The sequence below is a fragment of the Talpa europaea genome (genome assembly GCF_964194135.1).
Source record: "Talpa europaea genome assembly, chromosome: 15".
NCBI lineage: Eukaryota > Metazoa > Chordata > Mammalia > Eulipotyphla > Talpidae > Talpa > Talpa europaea.
The window spans coordinates 331,565-353,234 of NC_140083.1; the positions used below are offsets into that span (position 1 = coordinate 331,565).

At 70.6% G+C, this 21,670-nt stretch overlaps 1 protein-coding gene across 1 annotated transcript; it reads right to left on the reverse strand.

Annotated features, from left to right (window-relative positions):
• Positions 1-1,417: 1,417 nt before the first annotated feature.
• Positions 1,418-21,229, reverse strand: MOV10L1 (Mov10 like RNA helicase 1; the record flags this gene model as incomplete). The annotated part of the gene is made up of 25 exons (XM_084254863.1): positions 1,418-1,513; positions 1,585-1,722; positions 2,111-2,218; positions 2,556-2,705; positions 3,037-3,210; positions 3,592-3,756; positions 4,298-4,397; positions 5,092-5,213; positions 5,600-5,746; positions 6,162-6,328; positions 7,790-7,848; positions 9,000-9,091; positions 9,689-9,759; positions 9,869-10,046; positions 12,060-12,174; positions 12,314-12,508; positions 12,849-12,981; positions 13,329-13,570; positions 13,712-13,855; positions 14,694-14,881; positions 15,237-15,349; positions 16,215-16,388; positions 17,461-17,623; positions 19,449-19,633; positions 21,142-21,229. The coding sequence occupies 25 exons, from the start codon at positions 21,227-21,229 to the stop codon at positions 1,418-1,420; spliced, it is 3,507 nt and encodes a 1,168-aa protein (XP_084110989.1).
• Between the last annotated feature and the right edge of the window lie 441 nt (positions 21,230-21,670).

Sequence of the window (21,670 nt, forward strand, 5' to 3'; positions counted from 1 at the left end):
GGAGCACACGGCAGGGGTGGGCGGGAGCCCAGTGCTGTCCACAGGCCCCCCACCCAGAAGCGTCTGGGGGTGCCTGCGGCTCTCAGGCCAGGCTGACTGGGGCTGGACGCCCCCAGTCGGTCCCAGAAGGACCCGCGGGGCAGCTGCTCTCTCCAGGCCGCGCAGCAACGGGCAGGCGGTGCGAGGGCTCAGGAGGCCCTGACCCGCCTCGCCCGCCTCAGGCCACGACCACACCCCCGCCCACGCAGCGACGACGAAGCCCCCCCCACCGCTATGTCCCCCGGCGCCCCCGACCAAGCAGGCCTGACTAGCCGCTGAGTCCAGACCAAGGCCAGGCTTCCTGGGCCCTCGAGGTCGCCCCAGCGAGGCGCTGCTGTCCCTGCAGACGCGGCAGTCAACGGAGGGCTTCGCTCGCCATCGGCCCAGCGGTACACACTTCTCCGCCCCACGAGTGCCCACACACGGGTGGACTCTGGCCCAGGGGTCCCCACTGGGACCCGGGAACCCCACCCCACTGACTGGCCACTTCCACTGGGGGACACCGTGGGCCAGCCAGCCAGTGTGGGGGGGGGCGCTCCAGACAGAACCTCGGCAGCCCCCCGGGGGGTTCTCCAGCCCTGGGTGGGGGTGGCGTCATGTGTGGCTGGCTAGGCCCGGCCAGGCCACCGGTGCCAGAGCCCCCGGGGCCCCCAGCTCCGACCGGCGGACGGGCAGCGTGGACCCCACAGGTGCAAGGCCCACCACATCCTCCTGGGTCTCTGGCCTCGATGCTAAAGTGGGCCCCTCCCCCACGCCGCACCTGTGCACCTCAAGTGCTTCTGCGGCCCCCCTCAGCGCCGCGCCTCCACCCACTCCTGGGCACAGAGGTGCCCGAAACAGGCCCTGAAGGGGCCAAGGGGATGTCCAGGTAACCCCTCACCACAGGGCCCCGAGTTTCACCTGGGAGACCCCCCAAGCACATTAGTCACCCCACCCGGCGCCCGCACGCCGGAGGTGGGTGCTCCCGCAGCTGGCCCTACCAGACGCGGCCCTGAGGGCCCTGGACACAGGCCACAGCCCTGGCGGGCCCCTCGGAAGCCCTCGGCAGGGGTGCCAGCGCCGGGCCAGGGGCAGGGCTGGCAGGTGTCAGCGGACCCTAAGGCCTCCGTGCACCCCGCGGACGTACACACTGGCATCTGCTTGAGTGTTTATTGGGGGGGTTGGGGCACCCCAGGGCGGAAGGGAAGGGCGTAAGCCCCTGCGCGAGGACACCCCTCCGGCCGTCAGTGGTGGCCAGACAGGGCGGCGCGGCAACAGCGTCTCGGCCGGTCGCCCGCTCCCTCCTGGGCTGGGTCCTCGGCAGGCGAGGCCGGACAGCGAGGGGCAGGGGCAGCCCCACGGCGCTTCTGCCTGTCTGGGCGGCCACAGGGTGTCGCGCTCACGCCGGCAGGGACTGCAGCTCGGCCGGCAGGTCACACCCCGTGTACACGCCGTTGGTGATGCTGTACTCCAGCAGCGCCCCGAAACAGGGGTCCTGCGGGAAGGCGCCGGCTGAGCCACGTGAGCCCCGCCCCAGCCCCCGCAGCCCGCCCTGGCCCCACTCACCCTGACGAGGACGTGGGGGTTCCCCAGCACGATGAGCAGGGCCTTGGGCCTGGTGATGGCCACGTTGAACCTCTTCGAGTTGGACAGGAAGCCCAGGAAGTACCTGTCGTCCTCAAACCTGTCTTCGTTTGACCGCACCTGGGGAAACACAAGCGGGGTTCAGAGGTTTTGGGGGCGCCTGCCATATGAAAACATTCAGCAAAGAGAACCATCACTGTCCCCCATTTTAGGTTAGAAACCAACAAAGCAGGGGCAGACACCCATCGACAGCAAGGGACACCCTCTTCCGGCCAGGCTTTTGGGGCGCCCTTAAGGGCTCTCCTTTCCCCACTGCCCTGAGCACCCTGGGCAGGCCAGACGGCTCTCTGGCACCCACGGGCCGCCCAATGCCCCACCTCCGGCTCCTCCCCCAGCTGCTCCACCTGCCCTCGGCCAAGCAGCTGCTGGGGTGCCCCTCCCGCCTCTGCCTCCCAGTCCCTGTTGTGGGTCCACCCCCAGGGCCCGACGCGCCGGCCAGCTGACCCACCGTGGAGATGACGACAACCAGGTACTCCTGGCCCTGGAACTCCTCCACTGACCCCACCTTGATGTCCGTCAGGTCCACATTGCGCAGCAGGATTTTGATTTTCTCCACCTGTGAGCAGGACCGACGACGAGGGCGCGTCTCCAGGCCCCTCTGCACCCAGCACCAGCCAGTGGCGCTTTCCGGCCCCAGGGGCCAGTGGGTCAGACCCCGGCCAGACCCCAGGCCTGGGGTGGCATGGGCTGAGGCGAGGCCTCTCCTGCCCTGGGGCCCCCGCCAGGGCTGGGCGCCTGTGGTGCTGTCCGGTGTGGTCAGCCCAACACCCGCGGCTCCTGAGGGGCGGCCGGGACTGCCCGAGGGCTGAGAGTGGAGGCCAGGCTGACGCCCAGGACAGAACCAGCCAGAGACATGGGGCGAGCTGGGGTCTGCGGCAGGCTGGGGCCCACACCTGCTTCCGGTAGGGGGTGATCACGCCGATGTCGCCGGCCGACACGCGACGGGCGGAGCTCCGGGCCAGCAGGCAGCAGTAGCGCATGACCTGGACAGCTTCCGCGGGGTTGAACCAGGACGGGCTCCTCCCTTCCCGCGCCTCGTTGCCCTGGGCGGGCGGAAGGGAAGGGGCAGTCACAAGCCCGGCTTCCCCAGGCGCGGGGGTCGGCGCAAGGCCCCAGCATGTGGGCCCCACTGGGGAGGCCGGGGCTGCTCGGGGCTCCCACGCCAGGAGGAGAACTGTCGGGGCTCGGCCCACGCCCCACGCCGAGGCCGGCCTCCCAGCGTCAGGGAGCCTCCGGTCACCCCGCGCGAGGCTCTGGCCGGTGGGGCGGCATCACCCCCATGCGCCGCCTCCCCAGGCCCTTCGGGCCGGGGCTGGCTGGCTCCGCTGACTTCCCCGCAGCCCCCTCCGCCCAGCCCGTGGCGGGGCAGCTCACCCTGACGCCATGGAAGATGAGCGGGAACCCCTTCTTGGGCAGCTTCTCCCAGCCCAGCAGGGAGGCCACCACCCCGGGGTCTGCACAGACCTCGAGCTCCCGGTGGTAGAACAGCCTGGACGGCAGGGCCAGCAGGGCCGAGTGCGACCGGTAGTTCTTCACCAGCTTGGTCACCTGGAGGGGCAGGCGGGCGGCACAAGCTAGACAGCTCGGCCTTTCTGGAGGTGTCCCCCACGCGGCCAGGCTGTGCGTGAGCCGGGGAGGCCGCAGGACGGCAGTGCCCCAAGCCACAGGCCAGGGAGGGCCTGCTGAGCGCTTCCCCCTCGGCAATGAGAACCAACTGGGCAGGCTCCAGACTCGTTCACACCCGCAGCCCCCGCCTGCCCAGCCGGGCGGGGGCAGCAGCGGCCCCGGGGAGCCTGCCCTGCTCCTGGCGACTCCAGGGGGCAGCATCCGCCCCGCCGGCAGGGGGCCTGAGCAGGAGCCTGAGCCCCTCGCCCAGCGAAGCCGCCGCAGCTCCTCGGTGGGGGCAGGTGCTGCCACGGGGCTACTCACCAGCAGGGGGTTGTAGGCGCCACAGGCCCCGAACGCGTCCTCGTCTCGCAGGTACGCAGGCCGGGACATCAGCCTCTCCAACATGGACACGTGCAGCCCGTAGGCCATGGCCAGCCTGGACTTGATGACGGGGCCCAGCTGCATGGGGTCTCCCGCCAGGACTATCTGGGGGCAAGGCCCGAGGGGGGCAGCTGCAGATGGTGGCACTGCCGCGGGCGGGGGAGGAGGGAGGGGAACAGGAAGCTGCCAGCTCCCCTTCCCCGTGGCCCTGCTCTCGCCAGGGCCCGTCTGGCAGCCCAGCACTGTCCAGGGAGCCTCGCCCCCTCCCTGGCACCCCTCCGTGGCACAGAGCTTCCGGGGAGCAGGCCCAGGGCCACGAGCCAGCCCAGCCTGCTGCCCTCCCGTCTCCCTGCTGCCCAGGCCTGGGGGGGCGGGAGGAGCCACCCACACCCCTCCTTCCCGCATGCAGAACTGGGGGCACCAGGGAGCTGAAGGGCCCCTGGTCTGCCCACAGGTGCTGGGAGGGGAGCAGCCGCCCGGGGCCATGGGGACTCGCCCCTGCATGCCCCACACCCACGATTGAGTCCGTCCCGAGTGCACAGGGGGGCCCCCCCTGAGCTATGACCCCAGGTTAGGCCGGCCGCTCCAGGGCCGTGGGGTCCCGGCCACCCTCCCTGCCATCAGAGTGCGGGACGGCGCAGAGTACCTGGCCGCTGACGTCTGAGATCAGCCCCAGGGGGATGAGGCACTCGGGCTCGCTGGCCTGCCCTGCCTCGTCCACGAATACGTGGGTGAAGTGGCCAACCCTGGAGCAAGGTGTCTGCGTCAGCCCCGCAGGTCTCGGGCCAGTGCACATGGGCCAGCTGGACGCCCCCAGGGGCCCTTGTCTAAGCTGGGATATGGGGGTGGGGTTGTGATGAAAGGCCAGCACCTGTGGGCACCTGCATGGCGGGCACTGGCCAGTCCTGGACCTGCAGACCGGCCACCTGCTGCTGCCACCCTCCCCTCCGCTGGGCCCCAAGCCTCCATGCTGGGAGCATGCTGGCCACCCGGCCCAGCACGGGTGCTGAGGGACACACAGCAAGGGCCCGGGGCCTGGTCTCCTGCTGGCCGGGTCTGGTGTCCCGCAGGCCCAGGCCCATGCCCTGTGGGCCAGGGAAATGCTCATCCTCACCTGGGCAGGCAGCCCCTCCTCCCCCGCAGCTGGACTGGCCCCGGCAGGTGTGTGGCTGAGGGAAATGGGCTGCGACTCCTCCTTCCCCCCACGACCCTCACCAGGGGGTGACCCTCCTCGCAGCCTGGAGGGTGGGGGCGCTGCTGCAGCTGAGCACTTGGTTGCTGACTATGCCCGAGCTCGACCTCCCTTGCCCCCTGGACCAGCCCAGATGCCTCCTCACAGCCCCCCAGGCCAGAGGCCAAGGCGTCCTGGTCAGTCCCGCCCTGAGGGCTGGCTGGGCCAACGCCCCGGGTATGTGAACGTGCTGGGCCCCGTGGGCGCACCTCACACCGATCTGGTAGAAGAGGCCGGCGCTGCTGCAGGTGGTGATGATGACCCGGAAGCGCGAGGCCCTCCAGATGTCCTCCCCGTCCTTGCAGTACGGCTTGATGGCCTCCAGGACCGTCTGCGCAAGAGGCAGCGGCTCACACGCCAGCCCTGGGGCCTTTCTTGGACCAGATGCATTCCGGCGCGGGGGCGGCTCGGCCTGTCCCGCTGCTCCCCTGGCAACCTAGCTGCCAGCCTGCCACGGCCCAGGCTGCTTTTGGAAGTCAGGGCCTCCGGTTCCCCCCAATCTAACTGGGGGGCTCAGCGCCAGGGGCACAGCGCGCGCCCCGCGAGCCTCCCCGGACACCACACTATGGCCAGGGCTGGGCTCTTGGCAGACAACGCTCCACCTGGGGGCAGACCTGGAGCTCTGAGGCCTCCTCAGAAAAGGCTCCCCCAAAACCCGTAGGAGAGCCCCGGTGTGCGACACCCCAGCAGTCTGACAGCTCTGGCGGGCAGGCTCACCTCCTCGAACCTGCAGGTGGCGTTCACGCGAACCATGGCGCCGGGCCGCAGAGCGCGGCTCTCGTGCAGCCGCAGGCACACCAGGTCGGCGGCGCTGTTGGAGGGCGCACACACCAGGACCCGGCTATCGGGCAGCGCGTGGTGCACCTGCAGCCGGGGCGGGGGGGCGGTTAGGACCCCCACCCTGGTCGCCGCCTGCGCACAGGCACGCGCTCCTGGCAGGGACTCGCTCCCACGCCTGGGACGGCCCGACAGGCCCCGGTGCAGCCGGGCAATCCCGCCTGTGGGACCAGGGTCCCCAACCACGCAAGACTGCCGGGCGCGCCGTCGACAGGCCTGCCCCCCCCCCCCCCCGCAAGCGGGAGCACGCGCAGCCCCACCGCTGTGGAGGGAACGTCTCCGCAAGATGCCGCACTCCAGCACCCTCCCCCAAGTGGAGACGCGGTCCCCACCCCCAGCCCCGCAGAACGAGGCCAGCCAGGAGCCGGCAAGGCGGGTGCCCACCCCGCCCTGTGCTGGCCACGCTTCAGCGGGAGGCCTGGCAGTGGGCGCTGCGCCGCACCTGTAACACGGCCTCGATGATGGTCACGGTCTTCCCGGTGCCCGGAGGCCCAAAGAGCACATAGGGGAGTGGGCGGCAATCCCCACTCAGGATGCGTCTCACTGCCAGCTGCTGGTTCTCGTTCAGCACCGGGTTGAAGAACTCCCTCTCCCGGGCCCTCTCGTGCGCTGCCAGGGGAGAGGGCGGTCGGGCCGGGCGGAGGGGGTCAGCTTGGCCTCTGGCGCACAGCCCCGCCCGCAGGAGCAGGCCCCTGAGCCGGAGCATCCAGTCTCCGCGGCCGCTTCAGCCCTGGCCCCGGGATACGCACCCAGGAGACCCGTATCTGCCGCCAGCCCCAGCGTGTCCTGAGCGCCCCCACGCCTCGCCAGCGCCGCAGTCTGAGCTGGATCCTTCCCGGCAGTCCTAGCCTGAAGCAACCGCGCAGGAGAACGACTGGAAATTAAGGCTCTGCGCCTACGCGCTCACGCGCAGAGCAGACAGGCCAGAGACAGGCCCCGGGAACCGCCGCCCTGCGAATTTTCCCGTGTGGCCCGGCTCCAGGGCGGCTCCAGACACGAGCCCGCCACGCGGAGACTCACGCGGAGACACCCAGTTTGTCACCACCACACACCAGGCCCGGCTGCTGCCCCCCACGGCCCCCCGCGCCCTCTCCTGGGACTGTGGGGGCCCCAGCTTGCTGGGCACCACCACTGGGGACACGAGCTGCAGCCTGCCCTGCCTGGGGTGGACACTGGTAGCCCCCGCGAGGCGGCTGTGACATGTGAGCCAGCGCCGGGTCCAGCTTGCTCAGGTGGCCGCCCCCTCCCCACCCGTCCACTGGCACACCGCCCCCCGCCGCCCAGCGGCACAGCCCAAAAGGGCAGGCAACGGAGAGACCGCGAGCACTGCCCTCCATCCTCGGAGCAGGTCAGATGTGCGGCGGCCACATGGCCAGGGCCCTCACAGCCGCGGGATGCCCTGGAACTCACAGCTCTGCGTCTTTGGAGAGAGCCCTTCCAGTACAAGGGTTCTAAGCGTGCGCTAGCACCGAGCGTTCCGTCACCATAAACCGCAGACACGCCCCTTCAGGCCCCACTGCCCAGGCCCGGGGGCACTGGTGGGACGGGGCAGTCACTGGGCGTCGGGCTGCGGCAGGAGCTGGGCGCGCGGGCGGCCTCCGGATAGGCAGCGCCACCGGGAGCAGGCAGGGCCACCTGCTGCAAGGCCCACCCTCCCAGGACCCCACGGCCGCCCCCCTGAGCTGCGGCAGGGACACTGGGCCGGCTCTGGTGGCCCCTCTGGCACACCAGCGGCCGAGCCTCTGGGCCACGTGGCCACACCAGGCCATCCCTGCCATACCTCAGTGGGGGAGGGCCTGCTGCTTCTGGAGGGCATCCACGTCCCGGCCACTTGGGGAGACTGCAGGACGACTTCATCTGGAAACAGCACTTGTGGCACAAGAAGCAGAAGTGGCGTCAAGGAAACATTTTCAAGCAGCAGCAGAGGCAGCCAACCGCTCCTGGCCAGCCCCAGAGGACCCAGCCCGGGCAGGGCGGTGCTCCTCAGCCAGGCGTCCCTGACGCAGGAGCCCGCAGGGCGGACAGGGCAGGTGTGGCCGGGCGGGCTCCCTGCGAGGGCGGGGGCGCTACCTCTCACGCCCAGGTGCACGGCCTGCTCGAGCGCAAAGTGGCACCGGCGGCTTGTGGTCCTGCGGAGAGAAGATGCTGGTCACACCTGAGGGCAGGGGCAGGGCCCTCTCCCAGGAGGAGCAGGTCACGCGTGTCTCGGCAGGATAGGGAAGTCACTGGCAGTTTCCCAAGGACCAGAGTGACCGGCTCAGGCCGGGGGGAGAGGAGCCGGCGCCCGAGGGCACAGCCCAGGGCAGGGGGGCAGAACACCCCAAACTCCACTTCCGAGGACCAGGACAGAAGAGCCCCGGGGCCCCACCAGCAGGCCCGTGCCTGGGATGGGGGTGGGTATTGGGCCCTCGGAGCTCCAGCTGCAGGCGGGTGGGTGGGATACGCCCGGCAGCCCCCAAAACCTGACTCTGAGGAAGCTGCCGGAACAGGAGTGGGGGTGGGAGGCGGAGGAGGGCAGTGGGCTTGGCCCTGGGACCGAAGGGTCTTCAGAGCCCAGTCTGCAAGTTCCCACAGCAAAGACTCGAGGCGCGGAGAGTGCTCCCGGACCCCGACCTGGGCCACCTCTGGCCATACGGCAGGACGCGCTGGAGCCAGGCGAGAGGCAAGTGCGGCGTAGAGGGCACCGGAAGAACCCGTGTGCCCCTCCGGGTGCACGGAACTCCCTGAGAGGCTGCAGGGCGTCTCCAGAGCCGGAAAGGCGGGTGCCAGGAGCTCCCACCAATGTCCCAAGCCCCGTCACAGATGCGGGAGCAGCCCGCCTGGTGAGGGCTGGCACCAGGGCCCAGGGGTGGCCAGGGCGGTGGCAGGACACAACAGGATGTGGACAGGGGCCTCGTGACCTGCAGAAGGCCACGGCACAGTGGGCCGGGAAGCACGGGAGATCCAGCTGTGAAGATGCCCCTCGGGGGCTGGGGCTCCCCACCGTTTTGGCGACGGACCCCAAGGGTCCCTGGAGGGACACGCCCCACCCTTTCAATGGCGGATGGATGCTCATGCGGGTCCCAGATACTGGGCCTGGGGCCAGCAGAGGCCAGTGGGGGTAGCTGGGGTGGACCATGGGCTCGCAGTGGAGTGTGGTAAGAACGGGGGTCAGTGCGCACCCTGGGGCCCGAGGCAGCCCCGTCACCAGGAGGGGATGGGGTGTGGGCTGCACCCACCCCCCTCCCCCCACCCTCCTGGAGACGGCGCCGCCGAGGGGCACAGCGGCCAGCAGGGACACCTGTTGTACGTAAACTCCACGTCCATGGGCTCCGAGTTGTACGTGCGCTCGAATTCAGGGTTGAGCTTCAGGGTCACGTCCTCCTCGCGGATCTAAGAGAGGAGCAGACGCTTGCCCCGAGCCCCGCCCTCCCCCACGGCGTGAACACCCCCTCCCCGCGGGCCAGAACGCAGTGTCTGGGCTGCGCCCCAGGGGCCGGGGCCCAGGAGGCACCATCAGCGCAGCAGTCTGGCCGGCGGGGGCCGGGACTCAGCGGTGTCCCTAAAGGTGGGGGACCTAGGGCCACAGAGGGGACCGAGCCACTCCCCTGGGGAAGGCCCTACCGGGCCCCTCAGTCAACACAGAGTCCTGGGAGCGAGACCAGACGTTGGTCCACCCAGAGGCGAGGCGGGTAGAGCTGGGACGGGAGGCGTCAGGGACCACAGACGTGGGCTGGGGGTGGGGGCGGGGGTCCAGGCGGGGCCTGTGCTCAGCCGAGGCGGGCAGTTTACCCGGGGGAAATAGGACCAGGGCAGGCCACTGCGCCCAGAAGCCAGGTCTGAAGCCACTGACTGGCCGAGCACGGCAGGCGAGGGTCCAGAGGACAGAGACCAGTGCCAGAGGAGGCCCGGCCAGCATGGGAGCCTGCCCCGGGGGGCGCCCAGTGGGCGCAGAGGCCACCACCAGGGCGGTGAGCGTGGGGCCCTCACCTCCGTTACGTAGCCGATGTACTCGATGACGTGCCCGTTGTACTCCTGGGTCTTCAAAACCAGCTTGTCGCCTGCTTGGCCGACAGGGCCTGTCACTCGGAGCCCGGGCTGCTGCGTGGGGCCCGCGCCGGGGCGGGGGCCTGGGGGGGGGCTTGGACAGGCCGGGCGCCCCAGACACACCTGCATACAGGGAGGGCCTGCTCTCGGCCAGCCCCGGCACCTCCAGTGCCAGCAGGTCCCCGCTGCGCCTGAGCGTGACGCCGCTCATGTTGTATTCCCTGAGCTCGATCTCCGCGTGGATCTCCTCAAGCCACAGCAGGGCGGAGAACTTCTCCTTGTAGTTGTTCACACTCAGGAGCTGAGCGAGACGGCAAGTAGAGAGTGATGGGGGGGGCGTGCGGACAGCGGGGGGCGCGCCACACCTCAGCGGCTGTCTGGGGTGAGCGGCTGGACAGCCAGCCCCAGCCCCGGCCGCTGGGCTCGGGCCGCAGCCCCAGCTGCTCCCCAGCAGGGTTTTGGTGGGGGGGGGGGCGCTGTGGGCAGGAGCAGGCCTGGGGAGGGGCTGGGAGGGAGCAGAGACCCCCGGGGAAGCGTGAGCAGCCCCGAGGTGCATGGGAGCAGCACAGGGCCTGGGGTGAGAGTCCCATCCGGCCGGGAGCAGCACCCCTGGCTTCTCCCTGCACCCGAGCCACAACCCCAGGAGCGTCTCCTGGGAGAAGACCCCGTTCCTGCTGAGACCACCGGGCAGAGCTGCGGCGGCCGCCCACGTAGAGCGTGGGTGTGAGCCCACAGCTCAGCAGCCCTGAGCGCCTGGCCGGGCCGCAGGGGAAGCCACTCCGGAGGACCGGTTCCAGGGGCGCAGAGGGCCCCAGGGCAGAGCCAGGCCGATCTCAACAGGCAGCACCAGCAGTCAGGCCACACGGCAGCCCCGGCCAGATTGGGGGGACAGCGGGAGCCTGCGGAGGGGCCAGGTGCTGCGCTCGGAGCGCTCAGGTCACAGGCAGGAGGTGACGGAGAGCGGAGCAGGTACAGGCCCTGGCCACACTGCCCCTCGCTGACCACAGAGAAGAGCTGCCCGTGGGCCTGTCCTTCTGACTGCATAGGACGCCGCCCCGAGCCAGGCACATCCGGGGCCGGGAGAGATGCGGACGCGTGGCCGGTCCCCTGGCCACAGCGGGGTCAATGAGCGTCAAGACAGCGAAGCCCCCGGGCAAGTCCCGAGTACACAGAGTAAAGGACGGGGCGCCACACGCCGCAGAGCCAGCCAGGGTCCAGCCAGCCGGGGAGGGGGGCGGTGCGGGCTTGGCGTGCACACCCCCTGCGCTGCGCGGTCCAGGTCTGTCATCCTGCTCAGCCCATCGGTCACCTGGGCTCAGCGTCCCCGTGCAAGGTTGCAGCTGCCCGGTCAGCCGTCCCAGGAGCCCGACCCTGCGAGGCGCCTTCCAGGTCAATCTGGAGCAAGAACTGGGTCAGCCGGGAGGGCAGGCGTCACGATGACTGGGAGCGCCCAGCGCCAACCACCGTCGTGCGACAGGGACCCCGAAGCTCGTCAGCGCACGCCTTGTAACTGGGAGCCGGGGGGTGGGGCGGGGCTGGGGTCTGGTTTCCATAACGACACTTGCTCGTGGAGCAGATAAACGTTATGGGGCCCGCAGACCCATGTCCCCCCTCAGCCCTGGGCGACAAAAGCCCATCCTCAGCACTCCCCTGTTGTTTCCTCTGCCTCCTGCCCCCGCCGCTGACGCGGGTTGACCCACGACCAATAAAGAGGCCGGGATCTTGCTGGGTCAGCAGCGTCCAGTGTGTGCAGCTGTTCCACGACGCCCGCTGGCCAGTGGGGCGCCGCCGACACAACAAGGCCTGGAGCTGGGCTCAGGGTTTCCAGGCCCTGGGGACAGGCAACCCTGGTGGCATCCCTGCCCCATGCCTGCTCCCCGCCCCCTCCAGGCCCCAGTGGGCCTCCTGGTGGACCCCGGGCCCCCTCTGGCGCTGCCCATCCCGGAGGTCAGCAGGCCCCAGGCAGGCAGGTGGGCCTCCTCCCCCTCTGCCCAGCCTCCCCGAAGCGCCTACCTACTGCTCGCCCGAGGGCGGCACCCCAGCCACAGCAGGCGCGGGGCCGCGACGCCCCACCTCCATCCATCCACCCCTGCTGCCTCCCGCTTTGGCAGCCGCGCCCCCCGTGCCTGCAGACAGGCCTCTCCCGTGCCGGCATGGCTCCCTGAAGAGGCACCGCAGCCTGCCTGCAGTCCTCTGTGCCCAGCACCCTGAGGTGCCCCTTCTCCAGGTCAGCGTGAGCGACTGGCTGTGACCTGACCCTGCAGACCCAGCCCGGGCCTGGGGTGGGCACCGGAGGGCTGGGCCAGGCGCCCACCTCGGCCAGCAGCGGCTGGAAGGTCAGGACGTCGATCTTCTGCTCCACACACTTCCTCAGCCGGTCTGGGATCGGGTACTGGGGCAGGAAGCTGGGCAGCTGCCGCCTTGAGTTCCTGTGGGGGCGTCGGGACAGCTCTGCAGCCGGCAGGACCCCGGTTCCCCGCATGCACACGGGCACCCCATACCAGTCCCGGCGCCTCCCGGAGGCCCAGACCGGAGGCGGGGTCACCCCCACCCGGCCGGCCCTGCTACCTCTTCTGCGTGGTCACCACCACTGTTGTCTTGGCGGAGGCCACGGCCGGGGGACCCCGCGACTTCCTCCAGGAGAAGGGCTCGCGCGCGGCGATCAGCGCCTCCTCCCCACTGATGACGTTCACTTCCAGGCAGCGCCCAATGATGAAGTGGGAGAAGCAGAGCAGCAGGAGCTCCCGGCAGCGCCCCGAGTTCCTGCCCGAGCGGCGGCCGGCTCAGGCGGGGGCGCGGGGAGCCCCCATGGCACAGGCGGCCTCACGCACCGGGCCAGCCCCGGGCGGCTCGGGCACACCCAGGGAGGACGGCGGGCGAGTGGGTTACCGGCCTGGTGCGGATGGGCCTGAAGCACGTGGGCAGGCGGGGCTCGGGGAGAGGCGCACAGGACAGGGCCTTGGGGGCTCCCCCTCCCTGCTGGGCGGGAGGCCACGTGTGGGGGTGGGGATCCTGCAGGGCTCGCCCCTGACGAGGCTCTTCCTAGAGCCCCAGAGCGGACATGTGGACGCCAGAGCGGACTAGCCGGGCCCCGACCACGTACTTGGCGTCACATGTGACCACGAGCAGCGTCTTCCCCCCCGGGGGGATGAGTCCAGCGGGCTCGGGCTCTGCCACCTGCTTCCTAGAGACCCCCTGGTCCCGTTCTCTGAGCTGCCCCCCACAGGCACAGTCACCTGCTGGGGGAGGCGTCAGCGGTGAGGCCCCAGGGAACGCGGGGTTGGCGGGCAGTCAGGAGGGCCTGGCACCCAGGCAGGGGCCCCCGGGAAGCAGAGGCCAGGGCCGCCCCGGGGGAGGGCTCGCCCTGTGGGACGACACCCGCGAGGACTAGGCGCCCCCGGCACAGCAGGACACCTCTTCTGGGCATGGGGCCGGGCTTTTCCTTCCCTCCTCGGCCCCCAAATGGCAGGGGCGGGTGCAGCTCCAGCTGGCTAGCCCCATCCCAAGCCGCAGCGGCCAAGGGCCCACCACCACCGCCCCACCCAGCACCCCTGGACCAGGCATCCCCCATGGGGGCGGCTACCTGGCGGGGGCTCGCTGGCACTGCCTGGGCCGCTGCCCAGCGCCTCGTGGGTCTCGCTGTCCCGGCAGCCGTTTCCCAAAGGGACGTTCACGCCCGAGAACATCTTCTCCTCAGGGGCAGAAGCGGGGCACACCCCCGGGCTTGCGGGATCTCTGTCCAGCTTTCGAAACCTGAACTGCTTGGCTTTATCCCAGCCAGCCAGCCTGCAGCTGACCAGGTTCTGAGGGGCGGCCCCTTTGTTCCTGGGAAGGAGAGCCGGCCGTGGCCTGGAGCAAGAGCTGACCCGGCCGGCGTGCGGCGCAGAGCCCCCCACCACGCAGGCGAGGGTGGCGTCTGGGGTCGGAGCACCGGCGGAGGCCAGCTCCGTGGGAAGCCGGACTCACTCGATCCAGATGCCCAGGCTCCTGCTGCCTCCCTCCCGCAGGGAGCCGAAGTTGGTCGCCCTGGTGACCTCAATGTCACCTTTGTCCTTCAGCAGGAGGGCCCCGCAGGCCTCCTCGGCAGGGCCGCTTGCCGCAGGGGCGTTCCTGGAGAAAGCACCGACACAGGTCACGGAGGCCCCGGGGGACCACGCGGCCCAGGACGCCCACCTGCCACAGAGGCTACTCCCTCAGCTCCTGGGCGGGAGGGGGGGCGGCAGGGAGAGGGCAGGAGGAAGGGAGGGTGCCCCGGTCAGCCGGTGAGGAGACCGGCGCAGGAGCTTCTGACTCTGGGCACCAGCAAGGCCCCACCCACGGGTGTGTGGAGGGAAGGGGCTCCCCCACGAGGGCTCTGTGCCCTGGAGACCCCCAGCAGCCTTCCTGGCAACAAAGGCATCGACAAGCGGAAAGCCTCCCCCCCTCCCCAGGACCCTGTCCCGGCCACTCTAGTCCTCAGGTGCACACACCCCCCGCCTGCCCCTCGCCCGCCCCAAGACGCCCCAGGTTCCCGGGCGCTCTGCCCTGCCCTGCCCCAGGGGACGCACGGGGAAGGGGTCAGGGTGCCAACCAGGGCTTGCAGTGTCACCGGACTGCGCCTGGACTCGAGGGGGCAGGGCCCCGAGGGGCGAGGCTACCGGGCGGGACCTGCCGGCTCACATGGCCTCTCGGGCTGGGCAGGAAAGACGTCCACGCCACACTCGCTGGGGGGTGGGGGGTGCTCCCGGGCCCCAGACGCCCTTCCCCTCAGCCCCCCCAAATTGGCTGCTGCCCCCAAGACGGTGAAGCCTCAGGGAGCGGCAGGGAGGGGCGGTCAGCCCCGCACCAGCAGGCCCGGGGCAGCGTGATGATGGCCCCAGAGGCACGACCCATGCCCCGCCCACCAGGTGCCCCTGCTGAGGAGCCCAGACCCTCCCGGGTGCCCTGGCACTGGTGGCCGGCTCATTACCGGCTGCCCCAGGGCGTCAGGCACAGCGCCCGCCAGACGTAGCAGGACTGGCTGCTCTCCACCACCACCGCGCTGACCACGTCATGGCGCTGGGGCACGTAGCCCTCGGGGAGCCTCAGGGAGTCCAGCGTGAAGAAGATGCTGTCGTCGATTACCCCGTTGCGCCCACAGAGGCTGGAGATGCAGACCTGGGGGAGCGGGCGCTGGGGAGGCCCGTGTGCCCAGCCCCGCCACACAGCGCCCTCCAAGTCCACGGGACAGCCGAGCATGAAGCTGGGGCCCCGTGGGCAAGAGAGCTGGGGGCTCCAGCTCGGCATCTTAGCCAGGCTCTCCCCACACCCCCCACGCGGCCCGACCCTGCCCAACGTTGTCGCCACCTCAAGCCACAAGGGCACCCTGGTCTGGGCCCGGAGCCGCATGAGCGTGGCCACGGCTGGTCCCACCCCGACGAGGGGCTCAGCTTCTCGGGAAGAAGGGGGCTCTCCCTCCCCCTGTGCAGGCGCCACCAGGGATACAGGGGCGGGGCCCGGAGGTAGCACCCACCTTGTCCACGCGCTTGTACCTCAGCGGCTTCACCGACACAGCCTCGCTGCTCCAGGTGCCCGGCCGGATCCAGTACTCGGCCTCCACCCAGTCTCCCTTGCAGGGCACGAAACCTCCAGAGGAAGACGGCGGTCACGGCCGCCCCCCCAACCCCACCCCCACCCCCACCCCCGCGCCGCCCCGGCACAGAAACCAGGGCGGAGAGGAGCAGGAGCCCCCTGGGTCCACCGTGAGGTGGACAAGCCTCTGGCGCGCGCCCAGGACTGTCTCCGGGGAACCCTCTCACCCCCGCACCTCTGGCTGGCACCCCAAGGTAACATTCCCACATGTCCCCCCCACGGCTCTGGCCGACTCTGCTGCCCCTGGCCGTGGCCCCTGGCCGTGCGAGGGTGGGAGAGTCTGGGTTTTGGTCACGCTTGGCCCAAACCACTCGGAAATCTCAAAGCACAGCAGACCCCGAGAGACAACACGGCCTCCCGTGACCCCGCGGAGGGACCCGGTCCTGGCGACTCGCAGACGCCCATCCGCGCCCCAGGAGCCTCCTCTGGGACTCGGGGCTCATGCCCGGTCGCGGCTTCCCAGAACAGACCAAGGACCGGAGCGAGCCCTCGCCGTGCTCAGTAAATTCGAGGCCCAGACACCGGCTTCTGACAGTGCTGACACCGGCGCCCGGCGCCCGCCCAGGACTCCACCAGCCACTTGGGGCGGGAGGAGCATGAGGAGCTTCCAGTGAAGCCCTTGCTCCTGCCTGGGGGAGCTGCGAGCCCATCCCAAGTCGGAGGTGACCGGGCCTCCCAAAGTAAAGCGTTCAAATCCAGCACCCCCTGCAAAGCCCCCGAGACGGCTTGCGTGGCGAGTCCCTGCGCGCTGACCGGAGGCGGCACCAGGGCTTGGGCAAGGCCTTCCGTGTGCTGAGGCCCTCAAGGGGCAGCCGGCACAGGCAGGGCCCTGGGCCCAGAGGAGGGTCTCAGGACAGACCGTCACCGGGGAACGCGGCACGGCCAGCTGAATCTGGAATCCACTCGGTCGCCTGACTCGGGCCAGCTGCAGCCGGGGCCACAGGGCAGGGCGGCCCAGAGCAGACGCCCAGCCAGGTGGGCAGGAGGTCACGCTGCTCGCTGGGCACCGCGTCTTGCCCACAGGCGGGTGGCTCTGGGGCCACACGGCAGAAAACAGCCATACCTGGGGGAGGCTGCTAAGACCCGTCAACTCCCAGGGCCGCCCACAACAGGCAAACCTGACTCAGGGCCCGTCCTGCGCCGAGGAGCCTGTGCCTGGCTGGACACCAAGTCGCCCACCGCCCTGGTCCATGAGGCCCAGGAGTCACTGGACCATCGCAGGAGAAACCCCGGGCCCTGGGCCTCCCTGGGGGTGCAGGGGCGACTCTCAGAGCTCTCGCCAGCCACGGCAGCCTGAGTGCGATCCGGGCCAGGGAGTGACCCACGGGGCGCAGCAGACCCCTCCCGTCTCCCGCTGCCCCCTCAGCAGTGTCTCAGTGAATCTGCCTGCTCTGTGTCTCACTCTGTCTCTGGGGAATGCCCTCACCCCCTGCGCCTCTGGCCCGCACCCCAATTCTCATATGCATAAACAAAATAAACTCTTAGAGAAAAAAGAGAGCCGGGCCCCACTCTCACCCCCCCGCCCCTCCCCCTGCACTCCGGGTCCCGGGCACGCAGGAGCAACAGCTGCTGGGACACGGCCCAGGTCACTGGGCCCTACCCCGGGGCCACTTTCTCTGCCACAGGGAGACCCCGCCCCTCCCATCGGCCGGCGCAGGGACCCAGGCAACTGCAAGCCCGTTTCCCCACAAGTGAGTTTCCCAACAGAACAGAGACTAAATACCCCGACGGTCTCCGGTCAGCTCCACTTTGGACACTCCCAGGCGGCGATCAAGGTCAAAGACCCGGCCTTTCCCGCCGAGGAGTCAGGCGGCAAGCGGCCAGGAGTCCCAGGCCCTGCGCCCTGCTCACCCCGTCCTCGGTCCGCGGCACCTGGCTCCCAGCACCACGCGGGCAGCGAGTGCTCGCTACAGCGGTTGCCCTAACCTCACGCAGCATCCGCACGCTCTCCCCCTGCCCCGAAACAAAACCCTGGACCGGCTGGAAACGCAATTGAAACCCGACGTGCGCTCCTGAGCGGGCCGCTCACCGGGCCAGCCTGCGCAGCCTGCGCATCACCCCCCCTGCAGCTGCCACTCGGCTGTCAGGACAGCAACTGCCCTCACCTTCGCACACGCTCTCCAGCGAGAAGTAGGTGCTCTGGCTGATGTAGCCGGCCCCCTCCGTCAGGGACGTCACGCAGCCGATCAGCACCCGCGGGCTGGAGTCCGACAGCCCCAGGCCAGGGCCTTTGTGGTCATCTTCCCACCTGTCTGAGAGAGCTTCCACCTGCAAGACGGACGGACAGACAGCTGTCTACACATGGCAAGAGAACCTGCCACACCGCAGCAGCCCTCAGAGACACAGAAGCAGAAAGGCCAGCGAGGCGGACGTGGCAGGCACAGAGGCGCCGCAGCTCCACGGGCTCTGCCCCAAGTGCAAGGGAGCTCGATCCGTGAGCTCCTGACAGCCGAGTGGCAGCTGCAGGGGGGGTGATGCGCAGGCTGCGCAGGCTGGCCCGGTGAGCGGCCCGCTCAGGAGCGCACGTCGGGTTTCAATTGCGTTTCCAGCCGGTCCAGGGTTTTGTTTCGGGGCAGGGGGAGAGCGTGCGGATGCTGCGTGAGGTTAGGGCAACCGCTGTAGCGAGCACTCGCTGCCCGCGTGGTGCTGGGAGCCAGGTGCCGCGGACCGAGGACGGGGTGAGCAGGGCGCAGGGCCTGGGACTCCTGGCCGCTTGCCGCCTGACTCCTCGGCGGGAAAGGCCTGGTCTTTGACCTTGATCGCCGCCTGGGAGTGTCCAAAGTGGAGCTGACCGGAGACCGTCGGGGTATTTAGTCTCTGTTCTGTTTGGAAACTCACTTGTGGGAAAATGGGCCTGCAGGCCACCCGGCAGGAGAAGGAACCGTGTCTCGGCCACTGCAAAAGCCGCGCCTGGCAAGCCCAGGCCCTCAGAGAAGCCTCCCCAGCCTCCCTGACCTGCACACGACACACTCACACACCAGAGATCTGGTGTGGGGCTGCCTCCCCTCCCCCCCGCCATTACCCACCCCAGCCGGGGCCCCGCGACCTTGCTCCAGGCTAAGGCCCCACCTGGAAACGCACCCAGCCCCGGACAGGTGCCAGCAGCAAACACAAACCGGCTCATCTGCGCCTCGGGCCGGGCCACCAATCAGAGGTGCCCCAGCCTGCTCCCCACCCCTCTCCACGGGAACAGCTCATGGAACCCAGAGGCCCAAGGGGGGTGGTCCCTCATCTGGGAGCCGCAGCCCCCCACCCTGGGCCAGGAAGCCTGAAGATCAGGACTGCGTCCTCAGAGAGGGAGGATGGGGCCACGGTGAGAGGGCCAGCCCAGGGGCCCGCCCGCCTCACTGGCCAGCAATCGGGAACCAGTCGCACATAAACATCCCTGAACAATTTTCAAAGAAAAACCTAAGAGGCCGAGGCTGAGTCTGGGTCATGTCACCCAGGGGCCCCACGGAGCGTGAACACCACTGGACCCACCCCGAGACTGTGGAAACGGACTGGCGGGCTTGAGGCTGTGCCTCGCCCTCACAAAGCTCCAGTCTCCTCAACACGTGGACTTTGGTGGCAAAAGGAACCCGACAAAGCAGACCAGGAGTATGGAAGTGACCCACGGTAAATCGCGGGAGTCACCCTGCCTTGCGCTCTGCTCGGGCAAGAGCCGCGGGCACTGGCCGGCGTTGGCCTGGCCAGCAGCACTGGCTGGGCAGTGCGGGCAGGGCTCCCGCCCCCTCCGGGGTGCACAGGGGCGGTTCCACAGGGAGTGGCTTGGCCATGGCCCAAACGTCCAATGTGCAGCCTCCTGACGAGCTGCTCCGCTCCCGGGAATCCACACCCAAGAAGCGCCGTGCCCAAGCAGAGACGCGAGTTACTCCTGCTGCTCAGACCCCAAGGGGCAATGGTGACCGGTTTAAGCTTTGTTGAAAGACCAGCACAGGCCCAGACACGGGACGCGGCCCCGCCCAGCACAGGGCTCCGGGCTAGCTGCGCCTCCCCAGGTTTACGCTGGCCTGTCGTCCACGGAGACCGCGCTGCCGGCCCCACCCACCCTCCGCCAGGCGCTCTCTGCAGGGAGGCCCGACGCCAGCCTCACCCTGATGGCCTTCAGCCCGTTGGACACTTTGTTCTCCTCCACGACAGCAATGACCTCCTGGCCGACATTCAGAAGCACCTCACCAGCCACAGCCTCGCTGGAGAAGTAGATGAGGTCGTTGATCATGCCGTAGTCGCTGCAGTACCTGGTCACCACGCCCTGCACGGTCTTCAGCTTTGTGTCCCCTGGCCAGGCAAAGGCGGCTGTCTTGGTGCAGGCACCAGCCACACCTCCAGCGCCCAGGAGGGTGGGTGCAGCCCAACAGGGGCCAGGAGACAGCGACCCCCAGGGCAGAGGGGCGCTCAAAAGGAGGTGTCTGGAGGCAGGCTGCCAGGTGCTGGGGGGCGGGGGGCCTGCGCGAGGCCCTCGCCACGCTGTGCCTGTCTGCACCCGTGACATGGACAGGTAGGCCGTCTACCCCAGGGCCGCCGGAGGCCCCCTCGCAGAGCGCACATGGGCTGGGGTACAGCACGAGATCCTGCCCGCACCCGACCAGTGATTGGGGCATCCTCTCTGTGCGCATGGCCGCCGTCCTCTCTCCCAGTCGCCACTGGCCGTCACCGGACTCCGTGTCATCGCTCCGAGCCAGGTGCTGGAAGGGACCTGCGGCTGCGGGGCTGCATGGCCTGGGGCTCCAGCAGCATTCTCAGTCCCCGGGGCTCTCCGGACGCTGGAGGCCTGGAGGAGCCGGGGCGCCACCACGAGCTCAGGGAGAGCTGAGGCCAGCCGCCAGGGGAGCCTGACCTTCAGACGGCCCCAGAGGGCACTGGCCTGCGCGGGTCACCCACCGTGCCACACACGGGCCCTCGGCAGCCACAGCAACGCCCCGCAGGCGTTTCTGGCCTCTGCCTGGGGCTCCACCTCCTGGGCACCGGCCGGAGGCCGCCGCCCCCAGCTCTGAGGGCCGCCCCCGACACCCCGCCCGGGGGCCGCCGCCCCCAGGACCCCAGCTCTGAGGGCCGCCCCCAGGACCCCAGCTCTGAGGGCCGCCCCCGACACCCCACCCGGAGGCCGCCGCCCCCCAGGACCCCAGCTCTGAGGGCCGCCCCCGACACCCCGCCCGGAGGCCGCCGCCCCCCAGGACCCCAGCTCTGAGGACCGCCCCCGACACCCCGCCCGGAGGCCGCCGCCCCCAGGACCCCAGCTCTGAGGGCCGCCCCCGACACCCCGCCCGGGGGCCGCCGCCCCCAGGACCCCAGCTCTGAGGGCCGCCCCCGACACCCCGCCCGGAGGCCGCCGCCCCCCCCAGGACCCCAGCTCTGAGGGCCGCCCCCGACACCCCGCCCGGAGGCCGCCGCCCCCCAGGACCCCAGCTCTGAGGACCGCCCCCGACACCCCGCCCGGAGGCCGCCGCCCCCAGGACCCCAGCTCTGAGGGCCGCCCCCGACACCCCGCCCGGGGGCCGCCGCCCCCAGGACCCCAGCTCTGAGGGCCGCCCCCGACACCCCGCCCGGAGGCCGCCGCCCCCCAGGACCCCAGCTCTGAGGGCCGCCCCCGACACCCCGCCCGGAGGCCGCCGCCCCCAGGACCCCAGCTCTGAGGGCCGCCCCCGACACCCCGCCCGGAGGCCGCCGCCCCCCAGGACCCCAGCTCTGAGGGCCGCCCCCGACACCCCGCCCGGAGGCCGCCGCCCCCCGCCCCGTCCACAGCGCCCCGCCGCGAGGACCGCCCCCGCCCCCCCCCCCCCCCGCACCTTCCACCAGCTCGGGCCCCGGCGGCCCCGCGGCGCCCTCGGCTCTCCTCCAGAAGAAGGCCACCACCTTGGCCGCGAGGCGCAGCATGGCCGCGCCCTCGACCCCGCACGCCCCCGCACGCACGCGCCTCGCTCCAACGCCGCCCCGGCGGTCGCCCGCCCGCGCCCTCGCGCCCAGCCAATGGGGTCCCTGCGTCTGCGCCTGCACCGCCCCCTGCGGAGCTCGGCCAATGGGGTCGCTGCGCCCGCGCCTGCGCCTGCGGCCCTGGGTGCCCGGCCAATGGGGTTGCTGTGCTTGTCGCAGACTGGGCCGACCGTTGGCAGCAGTTTCCCGGGCTGCCTCGTGGCCACGTGGGAGCGAGGGCACGTCCAGTGCACGTGCAGGGGCGGGGTCACCGTAGGCGGGGCCACGCGGGCGTGGTCTCTTAATGGGCGGGGACTCTTTAATGGGCGGGTCTCCGGTGGGCGGGGCATCTTGTGGGCCGCGCGGTGGGTGGTCTTCGGTGGGTGGGGCAGGGCGGGAAGACTC